The sequence below is a fragment of the Xenopus tropicalis genome, chromosome 5 (assembly GCF_000004195.4).
Source record: "Xenopus tropicalis strain Nigerian chromosome 5, UCB_Xtro_10.0, whole genome shotgun sequence".
NCBI lineage: Eukaryota > Metazoa > Chordata > Amphibia > Anura > Pipidae > Xenopus > Xenopus tropicalis.
In genome coordinates, this window is record NC_030681.2 from 78176570 (window position 1) to 78199459 (window position 22890).

Genomic DNA, 22890 nt, shown 5'->3' on the forward strand with positions numbered 1-22890 from the left:
CTATTCCGATTTTTTCTTAAGCATTTTCGTGATATTTGCAATCGTCAGAAATTATAGTATCCAATCCGAATTTTACCCATTTCGGGATTAGAACTCTTGATATGATGAATGTGCCCCTTAGTTAGGATCAAGTACAAGGTACTGTTTTATTACTACAGAGAAATAAATTATAAGAATTATAAGGAAATCATTTTCAAAAATGTGAATTATTTGATTAAAATTGACTCTCTGGATAACAGATTTCCGGATAAGGTATCCCATACCTGTACAAAGCAAGTGCAAGTGTTTCAAGACTTCAGTATGAATTTGTTAGAACTCCATTAAAAAATTCAGAAAAGAGCTAGATTTTTTTAGTTTTGAGTCCATAAGAATGCCACAAATCTCCACAGAACATCTGTATGTCTAAATGTACTACATCTCTGACACCCTTTTTTTTCATTGCCTCAAATTCTGTAGCTTCACATGTACTCAGAATTCTTTAATATTTGTGTTATGAAGAGATGCCACATATATTTAACTTGAAATACATAAAACCTAGGCATAAAAATACAAGAAAAAAGGTGCAAAATGAAATTGAGGAGGGGGGAAGTTGACTAGAGTTTTCCTCGGCCAAATGTTTGTAGACACCTGTATGTCCAACAACTGATTTCCAAACCAAGGGGTATCAATATAAAGTTGGTGCCTTTTGCTTCTATACAGCCTTTATCCACTACTCTTTTGGGAAGGCTTTCCACTTGATGTTGGAGCATTGCTGATGGGATTTTTTATTCAGCCACAAGAGCATGAGGTTGTGCACTGATTTGGGCAATCAGGCCTGGGTCTCATAAGTGTTCTAGTTCATGCCACAGCTGTTCAGTAGAATTGAGGTCAGGGCTCTCTGCAGGCTACTAAAGTTCTTCTAATCCCATGGCAAAACAATTCAGCAGAGGTTATGCTGCTGAAACATGAAAAGTACTTCCCCAAACTGTTTCCACAAAGAAGGAAGCACAGATTTATCAAGAAGGCTACTGCATAAAATAGTGGCACCCTTGGTGGTAAGGCAATGAAGAGTAATGCTTAAAGAGAATATTCCAATAGCTGGAATGTGGTTGGTCACATTTAGATCAAGGTTGTTGCTTCTTGGTCTTTGAGGGGAGACAAGAATAAATGCTTGTTTAGAAAGCTGAAGAACAGCACAAAAGTGTCATTTTTATGATTTGCCTCCTCCGAACATATATTTGAGGGATAAACTTGTTAAACATCCATCTAGCAAGTAGGATATGGGGATCCTATGTTATACTGTCTCTTAGAGACACAAAGAAGATAGAGGCATGCTTTAAACCAACAGGGACAATCTCTACCACCTCTTCTATAGAATATACTTATAGAGTCCCTCAACACTGTAGGCAACTCCTTGTTAAGAGGCAGGGAAGAAAAAACAATTTACAGAGCTCTGGTTTTAACCTAGACATAATCTGCAGATCTTAGAGCTGATTAATTCTCTTATTAATAGGGACCCCACTATAAGGGAAGGTTATTTTTATACACCTATATTTACATTACAAGAATTTTTTTTAATTTGGTAAAAGTAGAATTTGTGTCTGAGAGATGGTGCTGTAATTAAAAGTTCTTAAAAATTGATATAGGCAGTATATAGCTATAAATTGCACAATGAGTTTTTTTAAATAAGTAAAATTATAGAAGTACTGTGAATTAGGTAGACATTATTCACTGCCAGTCTTTTTCACCGTCATTCTTCCACACCCACACCATCCACCTCCACAGGTATGCAGATAACGAGTTTTAATAAATTCTTTAAAAGTAAGTGCTCAGAGCAAGGCTTAAATGCTGCAAAACAGGTCACACAAAAATAGAGTAGGAAGGGGTGAATTATTATTAGTCAGGCCCTGGAGATATTGCTTCTCAGTTCTGTTTTTTCAAGGGCATGAACTAGAGATAGGGATACACTGCACATCCCCTATTACAAATATGGCTGAATACCAATCTGAAACCTAATTTGTATTTTAAAAATGTAAAAACAAAACAAAAACAAAAATCATCCCCTATAAGCAATAAGTTGTTGCATGCAGAGCTTTGAACACACATGGCATTACAGGTTCAGATTCCTTTTAGCAGAACCCCAAGCTAAATTCTGAACTGAATCCTGGAATGCATCCCCAGTATTTTTATTTAAAAAAATACCATATCCTTTAAGGCTAATGCCACACGTAGTGTATGGAGAGTTTTTTGGCACGCTTGCTGAGAATACACTCCATACGCTCAAAAATGCCCCTACCTGTGCCTGCACCCGAATTAATGAAATATGCTTGGGTGCAGGCAGATGTAGCCAATATCCACAGAAAATATCTCGCGTTTTTTGCCAGATATCGGCTACATGTGCCTGCACCCAAGCGTATTCTATTCATTCGGGTGCAGGCACAAGGTAGGCTGAATTTACAGTAGCGGGGAATATTTTCGGCAAGCGTTTTTCGGCTTGCTGAGAATAGGCCCGTGTGGCATTAGCCTTAGAGTACATCATTCTGTTTAGATAATACATAAAGTATAATGGATTCACTGCAGGTAAGGCTAATGCCGAATGGGCGTACTCTCGGCAAGCCGAAAAATGCTTGCCGAGAATACACCCCGCTACTGTCAATTCGGCCTACCTTGTGCCTGCACCCAAGTGAAAGGGATATGCTCGGGTGCAGGCACAGGTAGCCGATATCCGCCAAAAAATACAAGACTTCATATTTTCAGTGGGTATCGGCTACATGTGCCTGCACCCGAGCGTATTTCATTCATTCGTGTACAGGCACAAGGTAGGCCAAATTGACAGTAGCAGGGCGTATTCTCCACAAGCGTTTTTTCGGCTTGCCAAGAATACGTGTGGCATTAGCCTAAAACTAATCTACATATAAAGAACAGTTTATATCAATTAACATTTCAAACCCTTTATGCACACAGTTAGTTGCACCTTAAGCACCCTTCACTAAAGGCACATGCATAAAAATGCACTCTTTACACTCCATTATGATGTGCCATTTAGTCCTTCCTAACTCCTGTACAAATTTAGCACAGTTGTACCTATTGATGCAAAGGAACCATGGAGCTATCTCCTTTAGGGTTCCCTCAACAACAATAGACACGCTGGAGATTTCTAAAAATATTAATTGATTACGTTTATACACTGCCCCATATTATTTACATAACAGCAGAAGCTCACTAACAAAACTGTTAGCTTGCATATAATAGTACAGCAACTTAAAGGGTTAAAATCACCCACTAGATGGCAGTCTTGTAAAATGTTAAGCGCTAAACTGTTTCTTCAGAACACATTGCAGCTACAATACATAGTTATAATACATTATACTTTAATCATAAGAAATACTTTCAGATGAAAATGAAAGAAATCATTATATCACCTTATACTATATACAGGTATGATTATTGGCCCATTGTCATCTGGTTTTTGTAATTCGCCACAACCAGCAGCCTATGTCCTCTAATTACAGATGCCCATGCAAGCCCTACCTTCTAAGTTCCCCTAGTGTTGCTGGACTCTTGATTGCATTTTGGAGTATGCTGGAAGCTGGTCCAGGAACATTTTTGAGGAGCAACACTACATTAGAAGGTTTATGTTACTGTTAAGCTAAGAATTAAAAAAAAAAAATCCATTAATATATACATACTGCTTATGTTTGCTGCTACGTTCACATGGTCTTTCAGAAGTTTGGTTTATTATTCCTATTTTGGAAATCTGTCGTGGTTCTGGATAATGACTGGTGGCACCAAGAAAGTCTTCTGGCAAATTGCCTTTCAGAGCAAGACTTGTATGTTGCTGATTTGTTCCTAAAGGAGATCATATTAAATGAATGCCCATGTGTAGTCATTAGATAGCTAGTATCAAAACAAATGCTGGAAAAAACACAGGCCACTTATGGCATCAGTTTTCTAGAAGTTTGAAACCTGAGAGGTATACTATTTTAAGTAACATCATATGCTGTCTTAATATTACAGAGAAAAAGTTTTACAGACCATGGAAAATGATATAGTTGAAGTTTTTTTGGAGACTGTAACAAGTTTATAAAGAATTGATGCTATACCTGTACTGCAGTTGTCTGTATATATTGCAAGGGAGTTTCTGTACATATTATGCTTGCAATTTTATTGACAACATAGATATGGGGTATGGGACTTGCTATACAGAATGCTTGGGACCTGGTGTTTTCCGGATAAGGGCTCCATAATCTGGGTCACCATATACTGTCTACTAAAAAATAAATACTGTCTACTAAAAAATAATTAAAACATGTTTTTCCCCCAATAAGGATTAATTATATCTTAGTTGGGATCGTGTACAAAGTACTGTTTAATTATTATTACAGAGCAAAATCTTTTTTAAAAATGTAAAATATTTAATTAGAATGTAGAATTATATAGCCAACATTTAAATACATATAAGCAGAATATGAAGAGAAACACCATGTTTTTAAAATTTACCCTCCCTTTATATTCCACTTGTAGTGGAATTATGTGCAGTGTCAGGCCAAGTTGGCGGGGCACCCTAGGCTACCTGGCTGGCCTCAGCGCCCAGCCAGCGGCTGTGCTGAAGATGGAGGAAGGTAATGCTGGTGTACAGGCATGCAGCCGGTGAGGGGGACATGCGGGCAATGGGCAGACAAAGGTTAGGCGAAGAAAATACGTGCCTAGGGTACAACCCACTGTTGTGCCCTATACACTTGTCTCTTCTGCCTACCCCTGAAAAGCCATATGCTGGGGAAAGCAACATGGGTTTGAGTGGTTATAACTGTACAGAACTGCTATTGACCATGTCCTGCCCAACCTATTTTATATGCTGAATGCAGGGAAAGCTGTGGTTCCTTTGCACCGGAAGAGCTACAACACTGTGTAAGAAATGCTTTTTAACATATTTTAAAATTATTTTACAGGCCCAAAGCACATCTCCTTGCTACATTCCACACATATATGGGAAAACAGATATGCATGTACCAAATAAAGGCACAATATTTCAGTGAAGATCTATATTTTTGTACAAAGAGCACAGTTTGGATAAGAGAAGGGAACCTTTAGAAGGGAAAATATGCATATGATAGTAAAATAATTATCAAAAAATCTAAATTTCTAAAAATCAGTTTACACTGTTGACTTTCAACTATACAATGACATGGTAGTGCCACTGTATCTTTCAATGCACTTAGTTACAGGGAAAAACAGCCATACCTTACCTTCTTGTGGTGAAACCATATTTTCAGGTAGATTTCCATGTGATGTTGCTCTGAGTAACCATGGACGACTCATCCCTGCTTGCATAGGATGCATTGGGGGAATGGGTATACAAGGGACATTATCCTTATGTGAGTCAAATGCTGAAGTCATATGCAGTTTGGGTTTCTGAAAAAAAAAAACTGACTTTCATGACTTCTATTTGTGTGCACATTCTGTAAAAGCGTGCATAGGTACATAGACTTCTCTGTGATTTAAAAATCATTATTTAAAATATTATTGAACAAATTACTGGCAGCATATTTGTCATTCGTGAAAGCTAACTGGATACAATAACATAAAAAGACATTTCTATACAAGGTACCTGCCTGCAGGCCACTTCCCATCAAGAAACTTCTATTGTGCCAATGAAAGCATCCCATTAGAGTAAGATCGCAAACTAGAACGGTGATGGCACACAGATGGCAGAGATTTGTCGTCTGCAGTTAAGCCTGGGCTACTGAAGGCGACGCATCTCACTAAAATGCTTTCCCAGTGGCAATAAAATGAATCGGCTGTGGAAAAGCATATATGGTGTTCAGTTTTCTGAAGTTGCCCAAAGATTACTCGCAAACCATAGGCGAAAAATATCTCTGTGTTAATAACATGCTTTACAAATATCTTTTATTTTGTTTTTATATTATGGAGAAATGAACTATTTTATGAACAAACTTATTTGAGTATACAATTCACCCTCATCATGCTGAAGGAATAGGACTAATCAAACTGTTAAACCAATTCAAAATGTTACATTTAGGGCTGTAACAGACTAGATTGGTTGCCGCGCGACAATTCTCCCTTGTCGCGAGCGACTAATCTCCCAGAAATGCCATCCCACCGGCTAGAATGTAAATCGCCAGTGGGATGGCATACGCGGCGCCTAAATTTCCTCTCAAGGCATCTACGGCGATTTCGGCAAATCGCCATACTGCGTATGCAATTCCACCAGCAATTTACATTGTAGCAGGTGGGATGGCGTCTCATCTCCCCGTTTGTCACAGCCCTTAGGGTGAAGACACACTGAGCTACTAGTAGCAGCTCCTTTTTCATGGCTACTTAACTCCAGAAAATCCCCTGCCATAAACAATACTGACAATTGCCTCTGTTAAAACACACGTAGAGACAATTATCAGTAAATGATCAGCATTGTCTATTTCAGTAGCCACGACAAATAGCTGCTACTAGTAGCTCTGTGTGTCTTCACCCTTGGCTCATTTACTAAGGGCCAAATTACACCTGTGCAGTTACCTATAGCATCATTGCCTTCAGGCTGGGCACCCTTCAGTCAAAACTCTGAACCCCGATAGGAGGACCAACCATACAGTTTGGGAACCACTGCTTTATGCAGTTCAGAAAAAGAAGCAGCACTAAATAGAAAGGTATACTTACATGAGGTAAAGGGTTCAGACGTGCCCCAGAAACAGGTCTTGAGTCAGGAGACTCAAAGCTGCAGGAATGCAAGCTGTGGAACATAGACAATATTATGAAATGTTATGGGACTGTGAAATAAACAGGTTTCACTTTCAAAATATGACTAAGCAAATGAAAGCTAAACAAGTATAATAACTTATAGAACATCACAAATTAGCATTTACAGGAAAACCAGCAAAACAAGACCGTCAAATGTGCCCCCCTAAAGCTCTTCTCACCCGATGTTGGCAATTCCAATTTCCACCAAAAAGAAAAGCAAGTTTAGGATTTCCAAACAGAAAAGCAGAATTGGTGATTTAGAATTGATTGCCCTGATGCCCTAATGTCTATAGAGAATCCATTTGAAAAGAACAACTTCCACAAATGCATTGTTCTTATAAGGCTGTATCATTGGTTGGTACTACAGGTATGGGATTTATTATCCAGGAAACATGTTATCCAGAAAGTTCCAAATTACGGGAAGGCCATCTCTCATAGTCTCAATTATGAGCAAATAATACATTTTTTTAAAAATGATTCCTTTTTTCTTTCTGATAATAAAACAGTACCTTGTACTTGATGGTGACTAAGATACAATTAATCCTTATTGGGGGCAAACAATCCTATTGGCTTTAATTAACGTTTAAATAATGTTTTAGTGGAATTGAGGTATGGAGATCCAAATTATGGAAACATTTCTTTACCCGAAAAACCCAGGTCCCAGGTATTCTGGATAACAGGTCCCATACCTGTACTAGTAACACTACTAGTAATAGGGACAATAATAATGACAGCATACGTAATTAAATAATAATGGTGACATGAGGGCTGATTCACTAAAGTGCGATAAAATGTGCGCTATTTATAGCGTGCGTTAAAAATTTTATCGTGTCTAAATTTTCGCAACTTATCGCACGATTCACTATAAGCATACTTGTGCTAATTTATGCGCGATATTGCATGCGTTATTTAACTATTTTCGTGCGTTATTTGACGGTACATGCGCTAAACAACACCCGCGTATAGTCGCCGCATATAAATAGTAGCACATAAATAGTGCATATAAATTGTCGCCGCATATAAATAGTGTATATAAATAGTAGCTACATATAAATAGTAGCATATAAATGGTAGCATATAAATAGTAGATGCTTATAAATAGTAGCCGCTAGTGATGAGCAAATGTGTTCTGGTTATCTTTGGTAAAAAAATTTGCAAATCTTCCATGAAACGGCAAAAATGTTGTGCAGCCAAAAAAATTCTTGCCTGTGACTATTATTTTTTGACATTATTTTTTGGACGTGCAGTGAATTTTTGCGTGGCGAATTTTTTCATGCGTTTTGCCATTGGCGGATTGTTTTGCAAAACGCATGAGAAAATTTGCCGTGGAAAAATTTGCCGCACGTCCAAAATTTTGCTGCAAATCCATGCCTGGTGAAACATTTCATCACTTCTAGCCACATATAAATGTCGTGCGAATAAACGCACGCCATGTTAGCCATACACGCCAATACTTGCGGAAAATTACTGTATTAAAAATGACCATTTCGCTGCAAACTGGCGGCTGAATCACTCTAGGGGAAACACATACTTGAATAAATAGCACTGCAAAGTCCATATTTTATTGCCAAAAGCTCATTAACTGTACTTTTCTATAATTATCGCCTGCCTGAAGTAGGTGTTAATTTTCGCATAGCCTAATGCGATATTTAACGCGCCTTACTGTTTGTGAATCATGCGTTAGTATTCTTTTCTGTGCACTAATTAACGCATGCCTTAAATCTACCGCATGCAGTCGCGCGAAAATTAACGCATGCGATATGCAACTTAACGCACGTGATAATACTGTAATGAATTGCGCGCTAATTATCGCGTCTATTTTAACGCAAAAAAATGTGCGATAAAAATTATCGCACTTTAGTGAATCAGCCCTATAAAGTTTAAGTTCTATTTAAATAAGTGTCAAAGTCAGAGGTTATAATGTATCAAAACGACAAACATAAAAATACACCATCTCTAGGACATGTAGAAGTCAAGGGAGCTGTCCTAGGCACACTGTAACAATCTTTATTTAATTTGTGGCTTTAGAGTTTTTCAGGATTTTTTTTATTTATAAGTTCACAATGATTTGTGGAAAAACATGAAAACCAAGAAAAGTTTGTGGTTTTCGTATTCTTTTCATTTTCATTCTGCATTTTAATTTGTTCATGCTTTTTAAATTTTTGAAATGATTAGACATTCAAGGTTTTAGTGGAAATTAGCTTATTCGTGGTTTCAAAAACCTCAAATATGCTTTGATAACATTTTTTTACCAGTGCACATGTTTTTCTCTCAGTTTCCTAATTAATAAACGTCAGGGGAAACAATGCACCTATATGCACACAAATATACTTTCAAAAATACATTCTTTAAAAGCATCACTGGGGCACAGATATCTATGCTTGCCTATATCTGATGAAACTCCACATCATACTGGCTCAAATTTAATAGCATGGTTTTCATGCAAAATGATACCCCAGAGGAAGAAACAATGCATGCCCATATCCTTTGTGTCCATTCCACTGCATTTTGCTCTGGGCCAGAATGGCTGGTTCAAATATATAATGGCATGTTGACTTTAGATATCAAAAGTTATGAATGGAGAGTAATACAAATTTAGGGTTTGTTATTTTTTAATTAAAAATGTGGTTCCAGACAGTAAGTAAAAAAGTTTAAAAACCTAGAACAAGCAAACTTATTTTGCCTGGTACAATCTGCTGAAAAATTCAGGGTTTCACATTGCTATGTGATTTGTTGCAGCTTGACTTCCTCATCAACCAATCGAATTGGAGCCACCCCCCCCCCCCCCCCCCCCTTCTGTCTAAGAAGCTGTCTGGTGCTGTGTTTGGAAGTTATCAACATGAAAGCTTTTATTTTCTATGAAGAACAACTGTGGAAAGAAGCTTCTCTAAAAAGAAAGGGCAATGTATATATAGTTACATAGGGTTGAAAAAAGACCATTGTCCATCAAGTTCAACCCATCCGAGTAAACCCAGCACACAACCTATACTAACCAATCTATACACTCACATACATAAACTATATATATACAACCAGTAATATTAACTGTAGATATTAGTATCACAATAGCCTTGGATATTCTGCTTGTTCAAAAACTCATCCAGGCCCCTCTTAAAGGCATTAACAGAGTCTGCCATTACCACATCACTAGGAAGGGCATTCCACAGCCTCACTGCCCTCACCGTGAAAAACCACCTACGCTGCTTCAAATGGAAGCTCTGTTCCTCTAATCTATAGGGGTGACCTCTGGTGCGTTGATTGTTTTTATGGGAAAAAAGAACATCCCCCAACTGCCTATAATCCCCTCTAATGTACTTGTACAGAGTAATCATGTCCCCTTGCAAGCGCCTCTTTTCCAGAGAAAACAACCCCAACCTTGACAGTCTAACCTCATAGTTTAAATCTTCCATCCCCTTTACCAGTTTAGTTGCACGTCTCTGCACTCTCTCCAGCTCATTAATATCCTTCTTAAGGACTGGAGCCCAAAACTGCACCGCATACTCAAGGTGAGGCCTTACTAGGGACCTATAAAGCGGCAAAAATATGTCCTCATCCCTTGAGTCAATGCCCTTTTTTATACAAGACAGCACTTTATTTGCTGTAGTAGCCACAGAATGACACTGCCTGGAATTAGACAACTTGTTATCAACAAAAACCCCTAGATCCTTCTCCATTAAGGAAACCCCCAACACACTACCATTCAGTAGATAGTTCACGTTTATATTATTCCTACCAAGGTGCATAACTTTGCACTTGTCAACATTGAACCTCATTTTCCAGTTTGCTGCCCAGTTTTCCAATTTTGTCAAATCGCTCTGCAAAGTGGCAGCATCCTGCATGGAACTTATAGTTATTGTAGAGCTAAAAACACTAATATTTACATAAAATGTCATTTCATCTTCTTATTTTTGGCAAAGCCAAACAGGGCAGTAATGCTCATCACTAGTAAAAACAAATCACACAAATGGGGGAATGCGCACAAATAAGAATAAAAGTTTGAATTTTGCAATGTTATATTGTTCATTAGACTGTTATTGCACTGCAAATATTAATTGCGCATTACAAACTTTTTAAGGCATGCTTGAAGGTAGCATAATCTTTTGGAGCAAACTTAATAACTTTTTAATTAAGAAGTTTTATTACATACACTGTGCACTGTTGCAAACAATAAAATTCGCAAACTTTCTTTTGCTGCCAAAAGTGGTCGTCAAACAGGTTCCAAGTTTGCATATTAAATTCACAGGCAAATATGTTCACACAGAGGCATACATTTTTGCATGCAAATAATTTTCCCGTTACTTTTATTTAATTCCCCCCAAAGTAGGTAAAAATTATGAGAAAAGAGGAATCCAGATTTTTTTCTGATAATGTTGCCTTTTTACAAGGTACTAAGAAAAAGACATAGGTTTTTATAATTTTATATTATTTTTTTCTGGCAGAATGAAACTTTTTTTCTTATTTACTCTATAGACCTCAAATTGTTTGCCTACCAAGACCTGGCATATAGTTAAAGGAGAACTAAAGCATAATTAAATAAGTAGGACAGAAATGCTGCAGAAATGTTTTGGGCTTCTGTACCAGCCCAAGGCAACCACAGCCCTTTAGCAGGGAAGATCTGTGCCTCCAAACATGCCCCAGTAGCTCCCCCATCTTCTTTTCTGCTGATTCACTGCACATGCTCTGTACTGCTGTAACTTACTGAGCTTAGGGGCCGATGCACAATATATTGTACATACAGAATATGAATGTCAAAATATATGGCTGATAACGAATACAGATAATTACTACATGGAAGAAATCAGTGCAATAGCATCAGAATTTAATAATCAGCCCTAAAGTATCAAATTATATGACAGGGCAACCTCATTTCTCCTTGATCATTTGCAACAACCCCTAACCCTGAACAGCTGCTCAGAGCACACTGAGCATGTGAGTGTTGCTGACACTTTCCAAGATGGTGACCCTCTGTGACAAGTTTGAAGTCCTGGATCATTGGGGTATTGAGATGCTGAAACTTTAGGCTGGTGCAGTAAGCACAGTATATAAAAAATGGCATTTTTAGCCATATTCATTTTTAGGGTTTAGTTCTCCTTTAAATATCTTGTTTCACCTACTGCCACCCATACATATAGAGAACATACTCTTTGTGAAGAATTTGATGACATCAAAGAGGTGCAGCATGGTTGGTACATTTTCATTTAGCAAGCTGCAAAGTCATGCATTGTCTGTGCCTGTTTTTTGCCCTTTGTCCAATAAAAACAAATGCAATTCCAATCATATTGAAAGGAAACCAAATCTAAGATATCTACCCTACAGGGAACACACAACAATGTTAACAGAAAGCAGTTCAGTGGGAAACCTCCCTAGAAATGAAAGCCAAGAAAAAGCACATAGATTTTTCCTGTTAATTTCATTTTTTTTTCTTTTGAGGTCTGAACAAGCAGACTACTTATAAACAAAACAAACATGGCCAGCTATCTCACATGGAAAACAAGGCCATGTGGGAGCTCAGTAATACCAGAAATCACTAAACTGAAACCATATGCTCTTCTAAAATAACAACAGACCTCGAGATGCTTACTTCTGTCTGCTGGCATAAGCTTTTGGGATTTATTCTTTTTTTTGGATGTAAAAGAAAAAACAGAGAAAGTAACTCCCTTGTTCAATGTGGATTTGTCTTTTTCATTTGTGAGCTCAGCTTGCACTAAAAATAAAGGGCAGCCAAAGCAGTTAGATCATGAAAAAAAATCCCAGTTTTATATCTGCCTGGCAGTCTAGCTGGATTCTGCTATCCATGAAGAATCTTGGTTTAGCACCAGATGCTTTAAAAGCTAAAGGTTTGATAAAAGGCCCAGAATGGCCCGAAATGTTGCCAGAATTGGTGTTTACGCTTTGAGCCAATAAATCACTTTATGGAACCACAATAACATTTTGGATTTTGTTAAAAGCTAAAGTAGTCTACAGCAGGCCCAGACTGGCAATCTGAATTCTGGCAAATGCCAGAGGGGCTGCTGTAAGATGCCACAGACGGTCACTATTTATTGGGCTGGTGGGGGTTGTTTGGGCATCTGTGTACTTAAAATGCCAGGGCCTATTTTGAATGCCAGTCCAGAACTCATCCACAGTACCTCCCTGTGCTGTACCAGACCTGTGCATTCTTCTTCCTGCCTTACTGACTTGGCTTCCTCTTTCCCATGTCTCCTTTCACAGTCACATGGCCTCAGCCTTGCTGTTACCAGATTGCCTAAGGCTGCCATCTGCAGACTGGAGGTGACCTTTGCAGTCCTTATTTGTCTGCCTGTTCCCTTACCTTAACACCAAAACGCATATGAAAGGTACAATTTTTTTAATGAGCATATTGAGATATGCCGAGACAATGCAAAATATTTTACACCATTCGCTAGAACTGATTTAACAAGCTGTATATGAAAATGCTCTTACAAATGGTCTTCTCAGACTATGCGCATACCTTTGAAATTGTTATTTTATGTATAATCCCTAACTAAAATGATTAAGGACCCAATACAGGGATTAGTATCCCATGATGGCTGATGGGACAGTACAGTACAGTATGCGCAAGGTACAGGCAGTGGAGAGAAAAGGAGCAACTGCACATTTGTAAAAGTGAGGGGGGGGGTGCGTAAGGTGGCTGGGCCTAGAATTGTAAATCTAGGGCTGTCTCTGGGTGCAAACACACTTAAATGCGGGCGAAAAAAATGCCCCATATATACCACATAAAACCAGTTTTCATAAAATGCCATAAATACAAAACCAAAGCAGCAACAATCATATAAACATGCTCATGGCCTGAAAAGAAACAGCATTGATAAAACTAGGGCTTATTTACTACAGTCTACTACAAAGATTAGTGTGAGAATTATATCATAACTTTAATAGACTCTTTTCCAGGAACATCCAGTATGTCAGCTTAACTCACAACATGGATAAACTGTTGCACTACACCAGGGGTGGGCAAACTACGGCCCGCGGGCCACATCCGGCCCCTTGGCCTTTTTAATCCGGCCAGCCGCCGACGCCAAGTCTCATCACGTGAGACTTGGTGTCATTGGCAGGCTGGAATTAAACAGACTAAGGGGGCGTAACGCTGGCCTGGCCCTGCCCGCCCTGGCCCGGTATGGCCCGGGGGTAAGTAAATGTGGCCCGTGAGCCAAAAAGTTTGCCCACCCCTGCACTACACAGACATCACACCAAAGTTTTAGAAGACTTTTATCACATAAGCTTTTTTGTTTTGGCTTTATTTTTATTTGATTTTAAATATGTAAAGTAATGGTTTACAGGTTGTACAACAACTGTAGAGGACTGAAACCCATACATATCAAATATAGACAGTATAGGCAGAGTAGCCAATGGGCTCTCCATCCATGGTTGTGACTGTGACTCAATGAAGACAATGGCCAGAATCACCAATTTATGTCCATTTTTTGGGTGCCTCATTTATTATGCTGTTCTTTACATAAATAAAAATTCACACACAACGAGATCTGTTATAGCTATAGAAGTTCCTATGTCTATAGAGCACTACCACTGTTTGCCACTGCTTTAACATACAGTGAGGAACATAAGTATTTGAACACCCTGTGATTTTGCAAGTTCTCCCACTTAGAAATCATGGAGGGGTCTGAAATTCACATTGTAGGTGCATTCCCACTGTGAGAAAACATTTGTTTTCCTTTTTGAGGGTTTACATATACTTAAACCTTTGAGTCACTGCAATTAAAAGAAAAACAATGATGAAATTGCTAGGAGAAAATACATTATTGTTTCATAGCTTCTATCAATCACATCAATTCCCAAATTACAACCACTGTCAAACAAATTATTTATGTACATTGTTCTGGTTGTCACAGATGTGTTTTTATGAGTAGAAGAAAATACTGGATCAAGTAAAATGAAAAATAATAATAATAATAAAACAACACAAGGACTAAGGCACAATGGGAATTATGACTGCTGCTTTCCTTGTGGCACACCAGGGATCATTCTTATCCACAAGTTTAAGGAAAGTATGTTGGTAATGGCAATCACCTACACTCAGAACAGATTCATATTATTAATGGTACACTGATACACTGATCATATCAATGCAAAGAGAAATAAGCTATTTTTCAAATAACCACATAGCAATAGGGTTGCAAACCTTTTGTGTGAATTACAATTTGAATGACATAGTCTTACAGCAAATTTGTTGGCAATAGAGGCAAAATATGCAATTTAAACATCACACTTTGTAAAAAACACCAAGGTTGCAATGGAGCAAAGGAATCCTTCAATGTGCCCTAAAATTTACTAAGCTGTACACCCGACAGCTCCTGCATTTTAGAAGTCATTATCAGCAAGAGCACACAAAAAGAAGGTTCATAAAGTTAGTTCATTAACAAGCATCCTCAAGTTTTGACAATGTGGCATTGGTGGCACCTAAAGATGAACTGTGGTTTGCAATCACTCCCTACTCTGTAGACACCCTCAATATATCACTGCCCACAACAGCGTTTGGAGGTGCAGGCAGCAGGACAGGGCTGCCAAAGAATCATGGAAACAAACCCGTTTTTTCTTGGTTAAGCAATTTTATGGGTAGTTCATCTTTAAATGAAGTGTTAGCATTTCCTAGAAATAACAATACAGAGATTAAGCAGACACTGGAAGAACATACAAATTTCCTGCAGATAGTGCCCTGGTTGGGATCGCACTTATGGTTCCAGAGCTGCAAGGGAGTGTTACTCACTGAATCACCGTGCTGCCCCATAATTAAATTAAGTAGGCAACACTGAACCATTTTCACCTGGCCCAGCACCCATGCATATGTCACTCAGATATTTATAGTTAAAAAAGTATAGCCAAAATAGGTTTTATTGAACTACAAGTAGTCTCTACTAATCTCAATGTATGACAAAACCCATAATCCTGTGGCTTGCTGTGTGAGTCAGATTTGTTTGTATTGATCTTTAAATCTTCAGTGCAGGGCAGGGGAATTTTACCTTTAAAATTCTTTTGTGCTAAAAATCATCTTATTCTATGCAGCATTTACTGATTTCCTTTTTTGTTTCTCATTGCTACATGAACTCTAACCTACTGCCTTGTTGCTAAGGAAATTAAGGCCTAGCAACCAGTAGTACTTTAAATTCCAAGCCAAGAGTTCCAGATCATTTAAAAATGTAAACTCAAAAAATAAAAATGCTTTATGAACTTTCAGAGTAAATTTTGCAATTTACCTAAATGCAGATGGTGGACGATTATCTGATGTTCGGCTTGAAGTAGGACCAAATAACTTTCTTTGATCTTCTCTTGGTGTAAAGGGACGTTGGGTTCTCAGTGTTCGCAGAGAATTTCTGGCCTCATTTATTATCTCAGCACTGGTCTTTTTAGCCGATGTCCTAGGCTTGTAGAATGGCTCTGCATTTTTAGCATGGGAATGATTCATATTTCACTTCCAGAAGCTGGTATTTCAGCTAAGCATCAGAATGGAACTACAGCAGCTATGCTTTTCTGTGAATCTGAAAAGAAGGTATAGGACAAATAGTTTACTTGTGCAAAACAAGCCCTCATGGGGAATATGAATGAAAAGTAATTTTATGTTTACACTGAGTATAAATTGCACATTTAACACCACTATTGCTATAATACTACAGAGATAAGTCCTCTCTGTAGTATTATAGCAATAGTGGTGTTAAATGTGCAGAGGACAGTTTTCATTTCAAATATTGTGGACAAATAAGCACCATAAGTATTAAGTTTAATGAAAAAGTCACATGAATTTAAGTGCTCACATATAGTTTGACTATATATATATATATATATATATATATAGTGTGGCAAACATTAGGTTAATTTCATATTTATATGTTTTTTTTTAGCAAACTTAAGGCATGGTGATCCAAATTACGGAAAAAAAATTCTCATCCGGAAAATCTCAGGTCCCAGGAATGGATAATAGGTCCTATACCTGTATTTGGGTAAACCCTATTCTGGCAATCATTGTTGGGGTCTAGCTGAATGCCAAAAAAAATCTTATTATTGTTATACTTTATTTTACAGAACTGGGCATGTAAACACCCTACATGTTCTTACCATGTTTATAAGTTTAGCACATCTCCTCCACCCCAACTACATCATATGTACTGCATAAATCCCCATCATTGTCACATTATCCTAAAACAAATAGCAGCTTTCACCCGGCAGCCATTTTCTCTTTGACACATTATCAGTGACGTTTATATCTGCAAACAGCACATGTGCACAAAGACCCTTCAGTTCATGCAATGAAGAATGCAGGCTTACACAGACACTTACTTTAATAAAACGTCCTGCTTGTATTGAGCACTGTAATGGTTAAGCTGAGCTCAGGAGAGGAGGCCAGGAGAAAAAATATGTTTGTGTAGAGAGCAGCAGAGTTTCTATGGGAACCAGCAATGCCATCTCTTTATTGGTGGCTAGACTGGAGGGCGTGTTTAGAAACCTGAGCTGAGAAGATTGGCTGCCTTAGAGCTTGCAAGTAGCCTTGCCTCTACAGTCAATAGCCAAAGTAAATTCCTAAGGGAGGGGAGTGGGTTAAAGGGAATGCTAAGTGAGTAAGGGGATGCTGCAGCCTCACTATTAACCTTTCAGCAACCGGAATGACGGGTCACATTTTAAATTTCTTTGTGGTGGGGGGAGTTTACATATAGTTTAAGCAGTGCTTTAAATAGAGACTGTTTATCAATCACTTCCCCAGTGCAGCTTAGAACATTAGAGAAATGTAATTATGGTAGCAACCAGATGTGAATTTTCAAACAGGTGACAATAAATGTTATTTGCTAAATTAACTGGTATGAGTTTATAGACCAAATACATCAAGTTGCATTCCACCTGTATTCAGAGCTTGGATGCTCCTGTTGACAGTACGGGCAGATAAGGAAGAATTACATCCTGCGCTCCTATACAGCATGCAGGTGAAACGCTCATGTGTAAAAGATCTTACGAGGAAATGTAATAAAAGTGGTAAATGGGAAAAAATTGTAAAAAGTAAAAATTAGCATTTTACAATGTAATATTCTTCATTAGACAGTAATTTTGTTGCGCCTTGTGCATTTTAAAGGCATGCTTTGAAGGTTGCAAAAGAAGTTATATCACAAACACTGCACACTGGCGCAAACTAGAGAATTCACACACTTCCACTGGCAGAAACAGTCGCTAAACAGTTTTCAGGGTTTTCAAAAGCCATATGAAATTCACACAAATGAAAATGTATCCGCAAAGACATAAAGGTTCACAGAATATTTTTTCTCTTAGAGACTTCTATTACATTCACACATTAATGTATTTTATTACATGACACCCTTCATTTTCTACCATGCATATACAAACACCCACGCAGACATGTTCTAAATTATCTACAATGCACATGAGTAACGGCTAAACTACACAGAAAGTTTTGTAGGCTGGTTTCGGACAAACAAAATGCATCCTACAAAACGGATGTAGTTGCATGGGCAAAAATATAATACAACTGATAGAAAAATCTGAAGTGTACACTACATGAAAGATGTGCCACCTGACAGACTTCATCAGATGTAGATGCAGGAACAAAACACACTGTCAGACTTTATCTGATCCAACTTTACATTACAGCCTATGGGGATTAGATTTTGTAGGATCCTACAAAATCTTGTGCTGTTGCGTGGTGTTGCATAAAGGATCAGATTAATCTGATCCACAAAATCTGATGTCCCGTGGAGTTTAGCTTTAAACAGGAAATCCCTTGGACCCCCCTTCCCCCACTGCATTGTTTACCCAAGAGTGGGATATGTTTCAGACCACCCTCTTTCAACACCTGAGTGCCTATTCACTCAATCACCACCAGTACCCCTTCTATATAACAATATCCCTCAACCTCCTGCATGGTTACTGGTCACATCATTTCCTCTGCTGTGAAAGGTTGATTTTGTTATGCCTACAGGTCCTACTCAGGTACTATGGCCCTGTAGTTACAACAGGGCTAGGGAAGCCTGACATAAACCAATGTGGGGGAAATGGCTAAGGTTAATGCCAGACAGGGCCATTTTACCCTGTCCACCCCTGGTTTAGTCTCTGCTGATGTGCACGCAGCACTGGACAGTAGAACAATCTATAGAACAAACAGGGGTCAATGCAATAATAAAGTAAAAGATAAATATAAACTTAATTACATTTAAGTTTAAGTGCTAAGTGTTAGAAAGACAATAAGAAGCAGGCATGAGCACCTGCAAATAGGGGCAATGGGGTAACTTGCCCTCACCCAGAATTTTGCATACCTAACAGCTCACAACTCCCTGGCCCAGATTGCTGCTCAAATGTCCCATGTTATCCTACTTATTTTCAGTTCTTCTCAGCTCCCTGTTTTTCGAAAAAAAAAAAAAACATCCACTGTGGGATGCGCGGCCATCTTGGATTTTTTACATGAGGCAGGCAGAGGGAGGCATAGAAAGAGAGACAAGCAGTGTGGGAGCAGCAGGATAGAAGAATTTGGGATTCTGCTTGTACAAGTGTAGGTGAGGCAATGCTTTCAATCTATCGATTTCTGCATTCATTCTATTCTCATTGGTCATTTCTACAGTCATTACACTGACGCAATTGGGGTTAATATGCAGATTGTCCATTTCACATAATAATTATATGGGCAAATCTGAGGTTAATATGTAGATTGTCATTTTTAATAATAATTATACTGGCACATCTGGGGTTAATATGCAGATTTTCAATTTCCATAGTAATTATACTAGCACATCTAGGGTTAAAATTCCCATTATCTATTTTATTTAGTGGCTCTTTTGTGGTTAATTGGCTCATTATCCATTTTCTGTAGTAATTACACCGGCACGTCTGAGGTATGTTTTGGTAAAATGCGTGTGGTATTTAGGGGTGTTGTCACAAATTACATGTGGCCAAATAACTTAGCAGCGCTACACGTTCCAGATTATATACTCTTTATTTAACATCCTCCCTAGTTATGCAATTATGCAAGGTATGAGCAACTTCATGGGCTTTGCCAATAAATTGGTTTCCTCCAAACTGGGCACCTAGTTATTGTATAAAGGCTTAGTCGTAGAAATAAAGGTTGTTTTTGCTTAAAGGACAAGGAAAGTCAAAATCTATTAAGCACACAATTAAATAGTACTACAATTGCTATGTAAAAACGCTATATTTCTGGCTTGCCTAATGAAAGATTTACAGAGATACACTAACTACAAACTACATACTTGTTTTAGTGAATGGCGCCGCCATCTTTAACAAGGGATGCCCATTCCCTTTCCCTCACCGTCTCTAGTGCGCATGCTCACAACTCCAGCTCACACACCAACTACCAGCCCCCCCGATCCCCGCTCCGCTCGCCGCCCCAACCCCCCCATCCCCGCTCTGCTCTCCCCCCCCCACATGCCGCCTGCGTTTTGGTTTTATCATCTTACAACTCCGGCTCCTCCCCCCCCTGCTCTCACCGTTCACCGCACAACTGCCTCCACAAGTGACAGCTCCCACCCCTGCTCACCGCTCCTGCTGGCTGTTGGTTTTGCTCACAACTCTGGTTTCAACCCCCGCCCCGATCCCCGCTTCGCTCTGCGCTCACCGCACAACTGTGTCCACAAGCGACAGCCCCCCCTGCTCACCGCTCCTGCTGGCTGTGTATACTGCGTCGCCATGGCAATGGGATGCTAGGTGGAGCGCTCCTCATGTGTGCACATGTGCTACTGAAGATCTGGTTGGTCTCAGTGTCTGTGCAGGAGCGTTGCATTATGGGAATCTTCTATACACAGCTCAGCATTTTTTCTTCCTGTTTGGCTTCTGATCTTCTGAACAGGTAAAATATGGGGAGACATAAGGGCACTATTGAGACAACTGAAGGTATGCCTGCAGCTTGAGATTAACTCTTTATTAGTCTCTCCTTCTCCTTTGATAATTTTGCCCCCCCCCCCCCCCCGAAAAACTTTCTGCAGACACCCATGGAAAGAGGTCCCAACCCCATGAGAAAAGAAATACATTCTAGTGTCCGTGACTATCTACAATCGGTCAAAATCTCTCAATTAAACATACGCTATATTAAGCTATAGTTTTAATATATAACACACTACACATATGATATGAATGTAACCTTTTCCTATTATAAATAGCACAGAGTTATCTTAACTCTTTGGCTGTCAAACCTGCAGCCTCCAGTCGCTCAGAGCACTTGCATAAAGAAATTAATTATAACAAATTATATAAAAAGGGATGTAAATGGAAGAGTTGGAGAAGGAGGTGGAGTTGGGAACATTATCACCAATTATCTTACACTTGGGTGTACATTGTAAAAGTCCATAATTATCATTAAGTCCATTCTTTTGTTTGACTCCACATACTTTTGTTTGAATTCTTGAGTGCTGATTGTATCATCTGCATACCCATGGAGAGATCCAGAGAGATTAATGGGAGAGTGTATGCTAGATGCAAACTATGATTGCATCTCAGGTAACATCATGTTTTTAAAAAATGTCAAAAAATTTAACCATTTTGGAAAGGTGGATACAAATAAAAGAATGGACTTGATAATTATGGACAAGGATACTTATGGAGTGATGAGTGAAATTTTTTGCCAGGTTTCGCCATGAAAAAATGCCCATAGACTCCAACGGTTGTAAAAAAAAATGTGACTTTTTGCCGTTTTGTGAAGTTATGATGAAACGGGACAGATTTGTGCATTGCTATTATGGACCTTTAACACGTACACAATGTGTGAGATATTTGGTGGTAATGTTCCCAATTCCACCCTTGGCTCTTCACCTCCTCCTTCACTCACTCTCTTTGTTTAAGAAACAGTATATAAACCTGCTCTATAGTTGTATATGTTAAACTTAATAAAGGATCTAATGGGGCCTGAAATGTTGCCTATATGCCATTATGAGCCAATAAAGAACTGCTGCAAATTCTTTACAACACCTACATACTTGTCCTTCATGCAGGTATCCAGCGCTGGTGCAATCCTAGGCATGCCCCCTCACCTGTTTTCTCTTTGACCCAGTTGCCACCTGTACAACATAGGACCCTCCCTCCTTCTAAGCTCCGATTTGACACTGAGTGCCGCCCCCCTCCCCCAGTTTTTTTTGCATTGGAGAAGCTTGAAGGGGGTCACATTACCAGTGCATAGAAGGTGCTCTCTGCACTAAAAGAGATGAAGGTACTAGGAGAAGCTTTGTGCCCCTGGCTGTTTGGACCTCTGTCTACTTGAAATACCAGGGCCTCATTTGGATATCAGTTTAGACTTTCCCATGAGGCACACCCTGAAGATTCTGCCCTAGGTAAGGGCTCTTGGATGCCCATATAGAAAATACAGCCCTGTAGATATCAGACTGTCAGTGCTCAATCAACTCAATACACCCATAGTCTAGCTCAGCATCCATTCTCCAGTTCTTTAGTTCTCAGAAAAGCAGTCTTCTACAACATGCTTAACCCTCCTCCATCAGCTTTTTGCACTCCACTCTCCTAACTTCATAGCAGTGCTCTATGAATAAAAAATGTTCTGTGCTCACTATATATACTTATAAAGTTCATTTATGTTGCTGTGTGTGCCTAATATGTGGCCTGGCAAACCATATAGCACAAGGGATTTCATATATTCAGGTAATATAAATAGCTCTAAAATGCTGCATTTACCACCATAAATTCTTAATTATGGTAGAGGTTATACAAAATCTAATGCACAGTTCAACAATTACAACAGATGGAGACTGTATTTAACATTTCCCTCATTATATTTTTATAGCTAATGCTGATAAAAGACACATATGCATTAAGTTCAGCTTTTTGCTGTAAATTGTAACTTGTTGATCTAGAGGGAACTGGGAAGAATACATCTGAGGCTGTCCCCAATTTACTTTAGAAGTAGAAAAAATTGCAAAAGACTGCAAAAGGCCAGTTGGACCAGTTCCTGAACCAACTTTACACAAAGGGGCTGATTTACTAATCCACGAATTCGAATCCGAATGGGAAAAATTCGGATTGGAAACGAACATTTTGCAACTTTTTCGTATTTTTGCGATTTTTTCGTCGCCGTTATGACTTTACCGTAAATTGTCGCGACTTTTTCGTAGCCGTTACGACTTGCGGGAAAAGTCGCGACTTTTTCGTATTGAGCGCTTGTAAACGGCGGGCAAA

At 38.8% G+C, this 22890-nt stretch overlaps 1 protein-coding gene across 1 annotated transcript in view; it reads right to left on the minus strand.

The window, feature by feature from the left end:
- The window catches only part of armc2 (armadillo repeat containing 2), a 61108-nt gene extending 43979 nt beyond the window's left edge, over positions 1 to 17129 (minus strand). The window contains exons 1-5 of the mRNA XM_002940547.5: positions 17041 to 17129; positions 15963 to 16244; positions 6652 to 6724; positions 5226 to 5391; positions 3669 to 3828 (exon numbers count right to left, since the gene is read on the minus strand). Of these exons, the coding sequence (XP_002940593.2) occupies positions 3669 to 3828; positions 5226 to 5391; positions 6652 to 6724; positions 15963 to 16171 (608 nt within the window). The 5' untranslated portion in view covers positions 16172 to 16244; positions 17041 to 17129. The remainder of the gene's footprint in view (positions 1 to 3668; positions 3829 to 5225; positions 5392 to 6651; positions 6725 to 15962; positions 16245 to 17040) is intronic.
- Positions 17130 to 22890: the final 5761 nt, after the last annotated feature.